Source organism: Aquarana catesbeiana, linkage group LG13, assembly GCF_042186555.1.
Source record: "Aquarana catesbeiana isolate 2022-GZ linkage group LG13, ASM4218655v1, whole genome shotgun sequence".
Lineage (NCBI taxonomy): Eukaryota > Metazoa > Chordata > Amphibia > Anura > Ranidae > Aquarana > Aquarana catesbeiana.
In genome coordinates, this window is record NC_133336.1 from 107,396,967 (window position 1) to 107,412,347 (window position 15,381).

The window sequence follows — 15,381 nt, forward strand, 5'->3', positions numbered from 1 at the left end:
TTCTTTTCTAAGGGAGAGGAAAGCGGAGATATACTTACCTTATCCTCCAATTCTACCAGCACAAGACCGGTCCAGCACCCCCGTGCTCCAGCGGTCTTGAATAGTGGACTGTTCCTGTCGTCATCAAGTCCATAGCAGGCTCCATATACCAGGAACAGTCCACTCTACTGCTGGACTGTGGGGGAGCACCGTTTCCAGAGGACTGAAGGAACGGATGAGTATAAGCTTTCTGCTCACCCCTAGACAAAATGAGCAGTTGACCTGTGCAGTGTGGGCACAGCCCCACTACATAGGAAAAATAGTTTTGCCCGGAGTTCAGCTTTAATGTAGGGAATGCAATAAGGTAAAAAATATTCTGGCTTTAGAACCACTTTAATAACAAAGGAAAATGAGTTCTCATTTTAGCTCAGTTTTTGTTGCAAACGCACCGCTGACTAATCACTGATACAAAACTGCAACAGACCATTACACATAATAAAAACAGAAAAGACTTGCAAAACTGTATGAATACATGATAGAGTACATGAAAAGCAATGCAGACTGAAAGCAAACTGGCATCATAACATACCAGGAGGCAGGAGGGTATAAGCACATATTTAGCGAGGAATGCTGAACTGAATCAAAAATTGCATATCTCCTTGAAAGAGAAGAGCAGGGGATTTCCACTCATAACATGTTGGCATCACTGCTTGTCCCAGGGCAAAACTTCAACCTTGTTCTGCCAAAGAACAGCTATTTCCATATATGATATCCTCTGAAAACTTCAAACCTGACAGAGTGCAAGCTTTTCAATGATTGTGTACTCGTTTAACCCTTTCGTGGCTATAACTTTTTTTTTAATGACTTTTACGTGTGTATTTACTCTACTTTTTTTAAAAGCATGGAAATGAGACATGATGAATGCACACAGGATATGCTAGAAATAAGGGGCTTTAACACCTTTGACTGTAGGCCCCAGAAGTATTAAGAGGATTACAATAGCAATATATTATGGACCTAATGTCTCACCTCTGCTAGCCTGTTTGTTACAACTTCCTGGCAAAGGCTCAAGAAATGTGTGAACTACTTTGTGTTCTGAAATGCTCAGTGTTCTCTCTCTACTAGTTAACAGCCTTTTTATTCCATTATTAATGTATAAGTCACTGGCAAATTAAGCTGCTGTCCAAGGTCTCATTAAGCAGAGCACAAATCACCCTGGTCTGCAGCTCCCTGGTGACTTGATCTCTTACTCACTACCCCTCCCTTTGCAATTGTGTTGCACCTGTCTGCTCCCTAAGCAGTCCCTGATTCTGTACTATTTCTTTCATTGTGTTGCTTTTTTTTGTCACCCTGCATAGCAGACATGCTTTTTTGGGAATCCCTATTTGGCGATCCCTCGTAGTGCTCTCCCCACCTCCACCCATTCCATACATGGGCTATGGGGTCCACGGACCCTGCCCTCCCCCTCACCTACTCCATTAATGGCTTCTTTGCTACTCAATGGCCCAGAAGCTACCAAATAAGGAGAGGCCGCCTGCCTTTCCCTGTGGAGCTCCCTACTGACTCTACATCTTCAGGCAGAGTATAAATTGACAACTCAGTCCCCAAGGCAGCACCCAGCCAATTTCGAACACAGCAGCCAGCTCTCTTGTGCTGACCAGGTGAGTACCAGCAGGGACCTATAGGTGGCTTGTTGCTTCTTCCCGTCAGATGGATTTCAACACTTAGACTACTGGGACAATCAAGTCAAGCTCGGATTTTTTTGGAATTATTTTGAAACAAACTTTTTTTTTCTTTTAGTTCAATACAAGAAAACTGGTTTATATTTAAAGGTCTGAACAGAGCAGGATTACCCGACAGTAAAGGTTGAACGTATTCAAGGAAATCTACATTTTAGTCTTAAACAGATTTTAACTGGTTGCCGTTCTTCTTAATTATGCAATGACAGCAATCTGCAGCTGTCACATATAGATTTTTATTCTAGTTATACCACTAAAATGGGACATTGTCAGTGGGACACTATTTAGTTAATAAACTATAGCAACATAAAATAGAGTAATAAAATGGGATATGGTTCATTGAGGAATAACTACTTCCTTTTTTTTAATGATTCATATTTTATTTATTATAGTTATTTATATAGCACTGACAACTTATTCAGCGCTTTACATTATATATTGTACAATCAGATTGGTCCCTGTTTTCAAGGAGAGTCTAATTCATACATACAAATACTAGAGCCTATTTAGACAGGGGCCAATTAACCTACCAGCATGTCTTTGGAGTACTGCTTTATTTACATGTATGCAGCACTAGCCCCATTGAAATTTAAAGTAGATGACCTCAAAATACCCAAAACTTTTCATAGTCTGCCAAAATTTCCCTTCTTAGTTTTAATGGTTAAAATCACAAGATTTAACCTCTAGTTCAGCTATTGTACAAAAACAAATCACATTAATCTTTTCAGCTCCTTCATGCTGTTACTTACTGCATGGAAGAGGTTAACAAGCTTGAGAGGGATCATAGGAATGTTGTGTGGATGAGTATGTCCGGACTGGAGAAGTGAAGAACAGTCAGGGTTGGTGTGTGGAAGACAGCTGCTCCTTGATATATGAAGATCTAGGGTTACAAGGACAGGAGGGGCTGCAAAAGCACATTTGATATATTTATTTTACCAATCGTATGATTTGAATTCAAGCTGATTTTTTACTTTGTACCAAACCTTTTTTTGATTTTAGAGGAAAAAATGTTTCAGATTACAATGGCAGCTGATATAACAATTTAGATTCATTTAAATGGATCATTCAAAAACAAACCCAGGCTGAGCAACGCTTGCACTTTAGAGTATAACCCTAGTCAATACTTTTTTGCTCCGTTTTTAACAGTGTGCGGAATAGTTATTACCTCTGTCAAGTTTTTATTGTTTGTGTCCCCCCCACACCTTCACTATTTGTCCAGGTGACTTAGGGACTTTGACACTAAGAAGGCCATGTGAAATATAAAATGTAAAGCTGTCACCGTAACAGAAGCAGAGAAGAAATCTTCTAACGCTGACAACTAACAGGGCATTTCCCCTTATTCCCTCCCTTTGAAGATGTTTCCTCTCACTTCTTGCTGTGTCCCCAAAACAGGAAATAAAAGGGAATCTCTGCAATGGGACACAGACAGGAAAAAAGGGGGGTTAGAACTATCTCATACCCGATCCGAAGACCTGGAAATAACTTTTAGCTTTAGATACACTTTAAGGATGATCTGCGCAGTATAGCTGAGATTTAATGTTGTAATGTGGATCTTTTCATTACTAATCAACTGTGTAGAACAAAGTAGACATAAAATATTTATATGTACATTGGGTTATTTAGTTTAAAATATAGAGTATATTTGTAAATTGGGTCATTTAGTGGGGATGAAGTGCTGCAATGTTCTAGGAAATGGTAGACAATTACAGTTGCCATGGCTCATTATTGATGGCAACTGTAGTTGTCTCCCATGTACCAGTACATTGCCACATTTTAAGTGCTAAAATATACATTTATACAAAAAATAATGTAAACTATAGTCCGGTATTCAAATATATGTACTGCTTTTGTTAGCCGCGCTTGAGCTCTGTGCATGTTAAAAGAAAGTCAGTTCTGAGTCTTTTCTAAGTCTTTTCTATTTTCACCTGTTTACAGAACTTAACCTGCCAACATGTGCGACGATGAGGAGACTACCGCCTTGGTATGCGACAATGGCTCAGGGCTGGTAAAGGCTGGGTTCGCCGGGGATGATGCTCCTCGTGCTGTGTTCCCCTCAATCGTTGGTCGCCCTCGTCATCAGGTACGCAACCTTTTCTCACTATACTTAAAATATTTGAACGGCATACCAGACAGTGATATGGAGAACTAGCCTACCTTGAAATTGTATTTAAGGGTTTTTTAAAAGCAAAATTTCAAGGTCTAAGAGGCAAACAATCACAAAAAAAATTCTTAATATAGTATCAAGGCTTTTCTAAAAATCTCTCAAAAAAGTATAAATAGAGTGGTATAGAAGACTCTGTAGGCCAATGAGACACAATAGTTGAATAATTCACAGATTGATTGCAACAAGCCTCAGTATCTGCAGCTCTTAATCTTTCCTCGTTTTTCTACTACTGGAAGATAAATATAGCAAATGCACAGGCCCTGTCCTGCAAGGTTCAGTGATAAGATGAGCCAGTTATTAATAGGCAGCTTTGAGCCTGCTTATATTCTCCTACCGTACTGTGTGCTGGGTGAAATTTGCCTTGTTATACAGTTAACGCTGGCACACTTTGAATGGCGCTGCCATAGCTGAAATAACAGCGGGAGCATTTCTAACATCCAAATGCTCATGAGGGGAAGCTAAGCATATTAGAATTAAGCTTTGCCAACAGCCCATTAGTATCAGTTACTGCTGCCCTGCCAAGTTCCCCACAGGGAATTTACTGGGCCCATTGGTGCTTGGGTCATAGGCAGCTGGGCAGCTTAAAGGGTCAAATTAAAATAATGCCAGCTGAGTAATGATCCTGTCACCTTGAGTTGTAGGTCAAAGCTTTTTTAATCTGAAGTTATAAACACACCATGACACAGACTTCTAAATGTGAAATATGTACTATTATCAACATAATGTTACAATATGTTCTGTGTTTTGTAAGTGCCAGTGTTTTTTTTTTTAACTTTAGTCTTCCATTTTCCCTACTTTAGGGAGTCATGGTTGGTATGGGTCAGAAGGACTCCTATGTAGGTGATGAGGCTCAGAGCAAGAGAGGTATCCTGACTCTGAAATACCCCATTGAGCATGGTATCATCACCAACTGGGATGACATGGAGAAGATCTGGCATCACACCTTCTACAATGAGCTCCGTGTAGCCCCAGAGGAGCACCCCACCCTGCTCACTGAAGCCCCCCTGAACCCCAAGGCTAATCGTGAGAAGATGACCCAGATCATGTTTGAGACCTTTAACGTCCCAGCCATGTATGTTGCCATCCAGGCTGTGCTGTCCCTTTACGCCTCCGGTCGTACCACAGGTGAGAACTAAAAAGCGATGTATTGTGTAATAAAGACAGAAGATATGAGACTAAGCTAACATTTCAACATAAAATGAGAGAAAAGTGTCTAGATACCCATAACATGTTGACTCTATGGCTAATATGAATTTCTCTTTGCTCTAGTTTTTTTCTATATTCCTTTGTCTGATATGCTAACTGCTTTTCCAACATTTAAAAAAAAAATACTAATATCAAACATCTCTCCTGCTGAAAGTTAAGGTGTTAAATAATTTAGTCCAACACATAGTACTTCTCTTAGTACAGAATCATAAACTAGACGCTACAGAAAAACCTTAGTCTTGATGAGGTCAACAAATTGGCAGTTTTTGTTCTCTATTTCAAACCAACCCTTAGTGATGCACAAAAGTCAAATTAATTCATTGCAAGTGCAAGCAGAATGCTAAGGAAGGCTTAATCTTCCTACACTGTTGACACAAACATCTTGTCTCTGAATCCAGCCTATTTTGTGGTACAGAAATCATGGCATATATTTACCAAAATAGCATTTTACAGAGAAGGGGGGAGTGAAGCGATGTGACCCCATGCTGCCTTGCATTGAACACAGGGGTAGAAACATCTGTTACAAACAGAAGAGAGAGAAGTAGCAGTAATTGCTTTTAATTTCTCTATTGCTCTTTTTATGTAAATCCCTAAAGATAGTAGGCTGATAAGAAAGAGGAATACAACTGCAAGTGTCATAATCTATCTCTTGCAAGCAATCTGTCGGCACACTTGTTCGCTGCCGTTTTCTGTTCACTGCAGTAAAGTATTTTGCACTACATGCTCAGGTGGCTTTGTATTTTGAGGATTTTTTTAATTCCCCATAGTGTCACTTAGTGCTTCCTACTATCCTCCACCTTTGCCAGGTGGCTGTCCCTGTACCTACTCTGGTCTTGCAAACATACAACAGAAAGCTTTTGCAGCAGCTTATGTGCTGAATTTCTATTTACGCTGTTCATAGTGCTTGGCCCACAGTGCAGAGATATTTACTCTAGAAATCTGTCCGATTTTACTTCATCTATTTACTTTTGTTTGTGATTCCCAGGTATCGTTCTGGACTCCGGTGATGGTGTCACACACAATGTCCCCATCTATGAAGGGTATGCTCTGCCCCATGCCATCATGCGTCTCGATCTGGCTGGCAGGGACCTCACAGATTACCTCATGAAAATCCTGACTGAGCGTGGCTACTCTTTTGTGACCACAGGCAAGTTTTCTGTCATCTTTTGGCTTCTAAGAATGCATTTACTGTAGGGCCCAACATCTCTTTTAATCCTTAGAGCCAGCTTCAAGGCAGTGCAGAAGCAATGTCACACATAACAGGAATCTTTAATTACACTTTTAGTGCCTACGGCACAATAACTTACAGTAGCTTCAGTCAGAAGACTAGCATGGCTCTGTGATACACATGCAATGTATATCTTGGGATTTGAAACATTATGTAACTACTACGCAAATCTCATATTACATACCAGTGAAACTCATGACAACCTAGGGCAAAGCCAAGATGTTCTTGCCTTATGAATGCAGAATTGTCTTACTTATATTTCAAGTTACATAAAGAAGGCTGATGTTCATTTATGAATATTGCATATAAAAAAAAAATATGCATTACCCTTACTAGCATTAACTCAAAGCAGCCAATTAAACGCTATCTTTCATTAGGCTTGGTAATTTAGACTAATAAAAGATAAATCTAATGGGTTTTTGTGTTACTGTAAATCACCATTTTATAGTTCATCAAAAGAAACCCATATACTATGCACTGCCAATACATTTAAGCAGGGGGGATTTGCACTGAGGTTTAACGAAGTTTCAGGCTACAACCTCATTTCTGCATTTTAAAGCGCTGTGGTTGCAGAGCTCCGTGTTTTAAGATACATTTTACACTTGGTTTACGCTTTATGCCTTAGAAATATGTGCTTTGCTGGAAACCTCACCTCAGATGTAGCAAGCAGGATTTTTGTTGAACTCAATACTTTAAAATGCATACGTGTGCCTGTATTCTAAATGCCCTAGTAATGGTTACTGCAAATGTTCCCTGCATATCAAAACTCTAATTTAATAACGTTATATTTTTCCTATCTACAGCTGAACGTGAAATTGTCCGTGACATCAAGGAGAAGCTGTGCTATGTGGCTTTGGACTTTGAGAATGAGATGGCAACTGCTGCCTCTTCCTCTTCCCTGGAGAAGAGCTATGAACTGCCTGACGGCCAGGTCATCACCATTGGCAATGAGCGTTTCCGTTGCCCTGAGACCCTCTTCCAGCCTTCCTTCATTGGTAAGCTGTGCAACTAGAATCTAACCACTGATCTGCTCACAGACACAAGAGGTGTTTGGAAGATCTGCCTACTAAACAGTCGGTGCATAACAGCAGATAGGCTGAGTGTACAGGTTTATGTAGACAATCCTTCCATAACCTAGTCTCATAGCAATGACAGCAATCAGCTATATGTATACAAACTGACGTCGAATTGTTTTGCTGAGATTGGTTACCAAAAGGATGTTTGTACACGTTGCCCATAAATATGAAGTATTTTCCATTACTATCTAATATCAACAATGAATCCAACACTCCTTCATTCTATGGCCATAAAAAAATAGGATGCAATGTTAAGACTTATTTATCTTATTAGCTGATATGTATGGAGACCCAGTATTAAACCCTTGCAAAGAGGAATATGAGCGGTCAGGAGAAATCATTTTACACTGAAGTTTTCAATTGATTCAGAATATCAGCCCCCCACCACCTATAATGCTTTACATCACACACCTAAAGACAATGTGACCTCTCAATTCCCCTGATCTTACCTAAGAGACTATAAGCTGCATAGTATGATGGTTGCTGCATTGCTCTATTTTAAATCCTGTCTAGTTAAGTGCTGATTAACGTTTGAGACACATAAAAGAACTTTCATACCATTCTTCACAGCCAACACAAGCTGTGACTTCAACAAAGACCCTTTTATCATTTTCAGGCCCTGTCACCTGTTAAGTTATGTAGGCAGTTGCTGTCCATTTGGCAGCATTTGTTAATCCAACACAGTACATTATCAGCACCTGTTCTTCACAATCACCACTATTTTCACACAAATCATAATCCTCTTTTACTTGCAATTACCAGGTATGGAGTCTGCTGGTATTCATGAGACCACATACAACAGCATCATGAAGTGCGACATTGATATCCGCAAGGACCTGTACGCCAACAACGTCCTGTCTGGTGGTACCACTATGTACCCTGGTATTGCTGACAGAATGCAGAAGGAAATCACTGCCCTGGCCCCCAGCACAATGAAGATCAAGGTAAGCTTTCAATATAAACCAGGTAGTTTACAATATTACAATGCCAAAACAAATGACCCAGACTCATAGAACATCCTATATTACTAGTAATGTACAACCATACATTCTGAATAGAGAAAATAAACCTTCTTTTTAAAAAAGGAAGAAAAAAGTATAATGTATTTACGTTTAAAGAATGATGGGGGCTTTTACATGCTAATCAACTAAGTTTTAGTTTATATGAACTGAGAACCACAGTCTCAGTCATATAGATGTTATCATACATATTTTATGTAAAACATCTATAAGATCAAATATCTATAAGATCAAACTGGTAGACTATTATACCTATAGAGGGGTTGCTGCACAGTGACTCTGATTAAGAATACTTTACTCATCCTCTTCTGTTCTTTTTTACATAGATCATTGCCCCACCTGAGCGTAAATATTCCGTATGGATTGGTGGCTCCATTCTGGCTTCTCTGTCCACCTTCCAGCAGATGTGGATCAGCAAACAAGAGTATGATGAGGCTGGACCCTCCATTGTGCACAGGAAGTGCTTCTAAACTGTTCACATTCTCCTTCGTTCAAATGTACACAGTACCTCCGACTCAAGACAAAGAATACATGGGCAGCCACTGTACAGTTTTACACTCCATCATATTTATTACTTTATAAATAAAACAAGTGCCGTTATTAAGTTCAACAGCGTTTGCCTGTCTTATTTTCTCTGACTGGGATGCTTTATTGCAAAATAAACGGAACCATCTTCTGAAGGCTTGGCTATGTTGTCTGACAGATTCTTGGGGAAAAAAATAAAAATTAGTGCAGCTGAGGGCTGGACCACTTGAGCCATTGCGTTTTGGGTCCATGCATGCAGAAAAACAAAATAGGTATGCTAGTTCCCTATTACATTGATTGTAATTAGAATGTAATATACTGAGAGCAATACCTATGACTGAGCACTATTTATTTTTTATTTTTTTATTTTATTTCAGGTTAGTTTACGCAACGCTTTACATATATATTGTACATTCACATCAGTCACTACCCTCAAGGAGCTTACAACCTAAGGTCCTTAACTCACATTCATACATATGCATACCAGGGCCAGTTTAGACAGGATCTGATTACCATACCAGCATGTCTTTAGAGTGTGGGAGGAAACCAGAATACCCAGAGGAAACCCGCGCAGGCACAGGGAGAACATGCAAACTCCAGGCAGATGGTGTCGTGATCAGGACTCGAACCAGTGACCCTTTTTGCTGCTAGGTGAAAGTGCTAACCACTGCACCACTGTGCTGCCCTATTAGAATATTGCATACATAAAGCAACCACAAAACTTTGTCTTTCACTGTTTTCCATAGTAGCACCAATTAGCCAAATCTTTACATGTGCCTTAATAATGATCAATGAATTATTGTAATACTAGATCAAAAAAAATTATTTTTTTAAATTCTGGTAACAGCAAGAAACATTATCAGTAGGAATCAAAAGAACAACTGCCCTGGGCCTCACAAGAGGTGTTCAGAAATTTGAATTGCATGGTTATGAAGGCTCGTGTATCCTAACCCATTTTTATTACACCAGAAAACTCATTGCTTCCCAGAGAGACATATTCTTGTTGGCTATATAAAGGATCCTATCAGAAGAGAGAGGTTTTAAGCTGTCAATGCCAAACATAGCTTATGAAAATACTAGTTGCCTCACTGTTAGTATACCTTCGGTTCTTGAAATCAATGATGCACAAGTTTTCATTTAAAGACGTATGACTATTCTGACTTTACTACTTGTTTTAGGCTGATGCCTCAGATAATAAAAAAAAGCTAGTGGGTCCACACCGGCCAGTCAAATAAAATGTTTTAATAAGGAGGTCAGCAATGGCAGCCCCCAGCCATTACTTCATGGTTTCCACCTAAAATCAAACGGTGCTACGTAAAAACCTGATGGTTTTGGAATGAGGTCTTGATGTGCTTATGTTTAAAAATGTATTGAATAAAAACATATTTTTTTCAACCAGTTTTTATGTGTTTTGACATGTGGTGACCTTGATTTCAAGAAATCAACACCCAGAAACGGCAGGATTTTGTGTACAATATCTTACCATATACATGTCAACTGTACCACCTAATAGAATAGTGCCATTTCATAAGTGTTTTTTATGCAGTGCGCTATTGCATTACCAATTTGTGCAGAAGCCTGAAGTAGGCCATACACCCTACTATCTGATTGTACAGTTTCCTTTAGTTCTACCAACTACTATGGAGTGCAAGAGCCTACTTAACTGCATGCAAATAGAATAGCTTGCTTAGACAGGCCATCACATTGTATAGTTTTGGTAAATCTAAAAAAATACTGTATATAATGACTGTAATATGTAGATAGTGCTGCAAAGTAATATGTATATTGTCAACAAAAATACTATAAAATAAAAAATACTTTGGGTTATTGACATTTTTTGCCAAATCACCTCAATAAACATACCAAGAGGTGGTTTGGTGAAAAAATTCCAGCATGCATGTCATTTTTTATACTGTAGAATTTTTTGTTGGCATATACATATTGTGTGGCACTATCTACATATTAATATTAGTCTGGTGGTGTGGGAGCACATAACAGCATAAGAGGCAGTTCACAATTCAATTTTGTTTTTGTATTATTAACACTTGGTGGATAACTGTGCAGATGGTATTTTTTGATTCACTTTCTAATCAGTTTATAAAGACTGCACATAAGACTATAAAATGCATGACTAGGGTAGCTAAGAGCTAACCTTCCAACATACACATTACCTTTTCCTTACGACCTCCATAACCCCCTTATCTTGAAATAAAAGACCACACAACACCTGAGGTGGGGTAAAATAGCCTGAACACAGCCTTTTATTAACAACACAACTTTATTCAAATTAACCAACGTAATATTTGATAACCAAAACCAGATGTAATGATTTGAGGTCCTTGACGGTTCCGATATATCCATACCCTTTTATTGTGTCAGAGGCACCAGCTAGCTGAGTTGCCACCCCAGCCGCGACTTATAGACTCAGGGCCTAAACCCAGCTGACCTCAGCCAGCCAGGGTCCTTAACGTTACCTGGTCACTACACAGTGAACCATTCCCACTTTAAGATACCATACCTGAGATGGTACCCCACCGCTTACCCAAATGAACCGAATTATACCACTGCCAAGGACCCCAAAATGCCCAACACATATACAACCAAAGACCAAACATAATTGTAAGGGGCAGGAGGGAGGGATGTTCTTCCCCAGCTCCTTCAGACACTGTTAAAGCCCCACCCCCCTTCTGCAGCTAATACCTCAATAGCCCCCCTCAACCTTACATACAAATAAGTCCCTTAACCCCTTAGTTGCTAGGCTGGCCTTAACATCCTGTCATGTCCCCCCTCCGCTGACTGCATTCCTGCTCAGTTACGGTCCTTTCTTGACTAGGGTAGCTAAGAGCTAACCTTCCAACATACTCATTACCTTTTCCTTATGACCTCCATAACCCCCTTACCTTGACATAAAAGACCATGCAACACCTGAGGTGGGGTAAAATGGCCGAACACGGCCTTTTATTAACAACACAACTTTATTCAAATTAACCAACATAATTAACCAACACAATATTTAATAACCAAAACCAGATGTAATGATTTGAGGTCCTTGAAGGTACCAATATATCCATACCCTTTTATTGTGTCAGAGGCACCAGCTAGCTGAGTTGCAACCCCAGCCGCGACTTATAGATCAGGGCCTAAACCCAGCTGACCTCAGCCACCCAGGGTCCTTAATGCTACCTGGTCACTACACAGTGAACCGTTCCCATTCGAGGATACCATACCTGAGATGGTTCCCCACCGCTTACCCAAATGAACCGAATTATACCGCCGGCAAGGACCCCAAAATGCCACAGTGCCTCAGGTGTGACTCCTTACACCCGCGCGCCCCGCCACACCCGAAAAGCCCTCTGCACTCCATCCTCCAGTCCCAGAAATCACAAGTCTGTGCCCACAGCATTGAGGTGAACTCAATCACCCCTCAGGAACTGCCATGTCTCAGACTCCAAGTTTAAGTGCCTGACCACCAAGCCCCCATTCCTAACGAAAAACTTCCCCACCTCCTTATTGACCTTGACTCGAGCTTTGTTGATCTTCTCCACCGATGTGGCCTCTCGCCACACAGTACGTGCCACAATCTCTGACCAAACTAAAACGGAGAAGATCAAAACGGATAAGTTCCCTAGTAGATCTGATGCCCAGATCATTGCCCCCTGCATCTATCACAAGAATATCCGGGGCCCTGTCCCAACGGGCAAATCGGTGAACCTCAGGGACCACCCTGTTCCACATCATACTCCAAACCCCAATCTAGCGGACACTGCCTAACTCCCTGGGGATGCCCAACTGCCTGGCCCCAGGCCTGACGTCCGCCCGCCTGGCTCCCCAGTACAAAAAGGAATGCCCCAGGATCCATACGAGGCATCTCCGACCTGTAAGCAAACAAAATAAACAGGGTACCACCCACCAACCAACAAACACATCTACATATTACATAAACGACAGCACAAGAAAGGGTGGAAAACGAAAGCATGCCAGAATAAAACAGAAAAAAACCCCATGCCCTAAAGCAAATGAGGCCTGACATACAGCTGGAACCTGTTGGACTCCCACCTGCTGATCTGTTTGACCGCAGTGTCGTTCAGCCCCCACCGAGACGCCACAGTAGCAGCGCCTATCCGGAAAGAGTGAGACCCGTACTGTTTGGGATCCAAACCCGCCGCCCCAAGACATTTGTGAAATACGGCCACGAATTGAAACCGTGATAAACAGGAACCATCCGCGTGCACCAACAACGGGCCCGCCAACTGTGGTCTCACCGCCGCAAACTGTGATAAGGCAAAGCCCTGCCACCTTTCCCCGAAACAATTTCCAAGTGTACCCCCTTTCTGCCCTGATCCATTTTTGACTGACATATCCCAATCCGTACTGAAGCCCCCGTGAACTCCACATCCTCCCACAAGACTCCCCCAGCGATTGTTTTGGAAGGACTGACCAATTCGCCAATCCAGAGGGCCCCGAAAAAGGCCAGCAAGAATGCCGCCTGAAACAAAAGTCATTCATAAACCACTGCACAGACTGAATGCAGGCGCTCCAAAACAACCCTCAATATGGTGACCGACACTGGACGCCTGGAATACCTAGAACTGTGGCCCCTGTGATATCCCTTCATCACCTGCCGTACCGTAATGATTTCGTGGCATCCACACTACCCTGCAACTTGAACCAGAAAGCCAGGCCTGCCAACTTGCGGTCCACAGCCAACGCAGATGCCCCCCGAACAAAATTTTTCACTATGAAATAAAGAACCAAGGAAGACAAATCCACCCCAGGCTCAAGACCCCCTACCTCCGCCAGCAACGAATTCCATTCTCTCCACGCCCTGGCATATGCTTCCCACGTCGCCACACTCAAGGAATCCTGAATCAATCCTGCGGCGACTCCCATGCGATCGTCCATAACCGTGGTGGACAAGGTGTCCCATGCCACTCCACTTCCAGTGCCAACATGCAAAACTCCTTCCACTGCGAAGGAGACAAGGCATCCGCAATCTTGGTACAAACACCCGGAATGTGGACAGCGTAAATGAAAGCATTCAGACAAAGGCAAAGCAGAACCAAATGGTGCAAGAAGCGCACCACAGGTGGGGAGGAGGCTGAGAGGTTGTTGATAACCATTACCACCCCCCATGTTGTCACAGTGGAAACGCACCTGCTTATTTCAAAATTTTCACCACCAACATAATTGAAACAATTGCAAAAGTCCAAGGTTTTTCAACCAACCTGCCGCATTCCATGCCTCAGGCCACTGCCCAGCGCTCCACTTACCCTGAAAGAACGCTCCATAGCCCACTGACCCGGCCACATCCGTAAACAGAGCCAGGTCTGCGTTGCTCACCGGCCCCCACATCCACAGGGATTTCCCGTTGTAAGATACCAGAAATTTGTCCCAAATCCTAAGGTCAGCCCTGTGATCCCGGGTCAAACAAATGTAATGCCTCAGGGCGCTGACGCCCGCCATGGCCAAGGAAAGCTGGCGGCAAAATATCCTGCCCATAGGAATTATCCTACAGGCAAAATTGAATTTACCCAGCAGGGACTGCAACTCCCTCATCTGTACTTTGCGCCTGCCCCCCATGTTGCTCACCTCCTGCCACAAAGCCACCAGTTTATCCATGGGCAAACAGCATTCCATGGCCATCAAATCAATTGTGATGCCCAAAAAACCAGCTCCGTCTTTGGGCCTTTTGTTTTTTTCTGGCGCCAAAGGAATGCCAAAACAGTCTGCTGTGTTGTAGCGTCTCCAACAAGACCGCACAAGCGGTAGAATACGGTGGCCCAATACACAGGAGGTCATCCAGGTAGTGGATAATGTAATTCAAGCCAGATACATCACAGACTATTCATTCAACAAAAGAACTAATTGCCTCGAACAGTGCACAAGGAATGGAACACCCCATCGGTAGACAACGATCGACAAAATACGAACCTTGCCACCGACAACCTAAAAGGTGTACACTGTCCGGATGAACCGGGAGCAGGCGAAACGTCGCCTCCACGCCTGTCTTGGCCAACAGTGACCCACGGCTGTACCTACACATCCAGGTTACTGCCGCATCAAACGATGTATAGGTGACCGCACAGGCCTGCGGGTCAATACCATCGTTGACCGAGCCCCCTTTTGGGTGGGAAAGATGATGAATTAAACAATACTTGCCAGGTTCCTTTTTGGGCACCACCCCCAGGGGAGAAACGACCAGTCCCGGAAACGGAGGAGAGGAAAAAGGTCTGCCCATCCTTCCCAGGGAAACTTCCTTTGAAAGTTTCTCCGACACCACCTCCGGAAACTGGAGAGCTGACTGTAAATTCGGGGACACCGGGGGAACCCCCGGTAACGAGCACGGGATATGAAAACCCACCGTAAACCCTTCCCCAAGGAGTCGTGCAGACTCCCGATCTGGGTACCTACTTAGGAAAGGAAACATCCTTCCCACCCTCACCGG

General features: G+C 42.3%; 1 protein-coding gene across 1 annotated transcript; it reads left to right on the top strand.

Annotated features, from left to right (window-relative positions):
- The first annotated feature begins 1,485 nt into the window (after positions 1-1,485).
- ACTC1 (actin alpha cardiac muscle 1) lies at positions 1,486-9,021 on the top strand. Its single transcript, XM_073610315.1, has 7 exons — positions 1,486-1,640; positions 3,654-3,798; positions 4,683-5,007; positions 6,074-6,235; positions 7,120-7,311; positions 8,155-8,336; positions 8,738-9,021. The coding sequence occupies exons 2-7, from the start codon at positions 3,670-3,672 to the stop codon at positions 8,879-8,881; spliced, it is 1,134 nt and encodes a 377-aa protein (XP_073466416.1). The 5' UTR covers positions 1,486-1,640; positions 3,654-3,669; the 3' UTR covers positions 8,882-9,021.
- Positions 9,022-15,381: the final 6,360 nt, after the last annotated feature.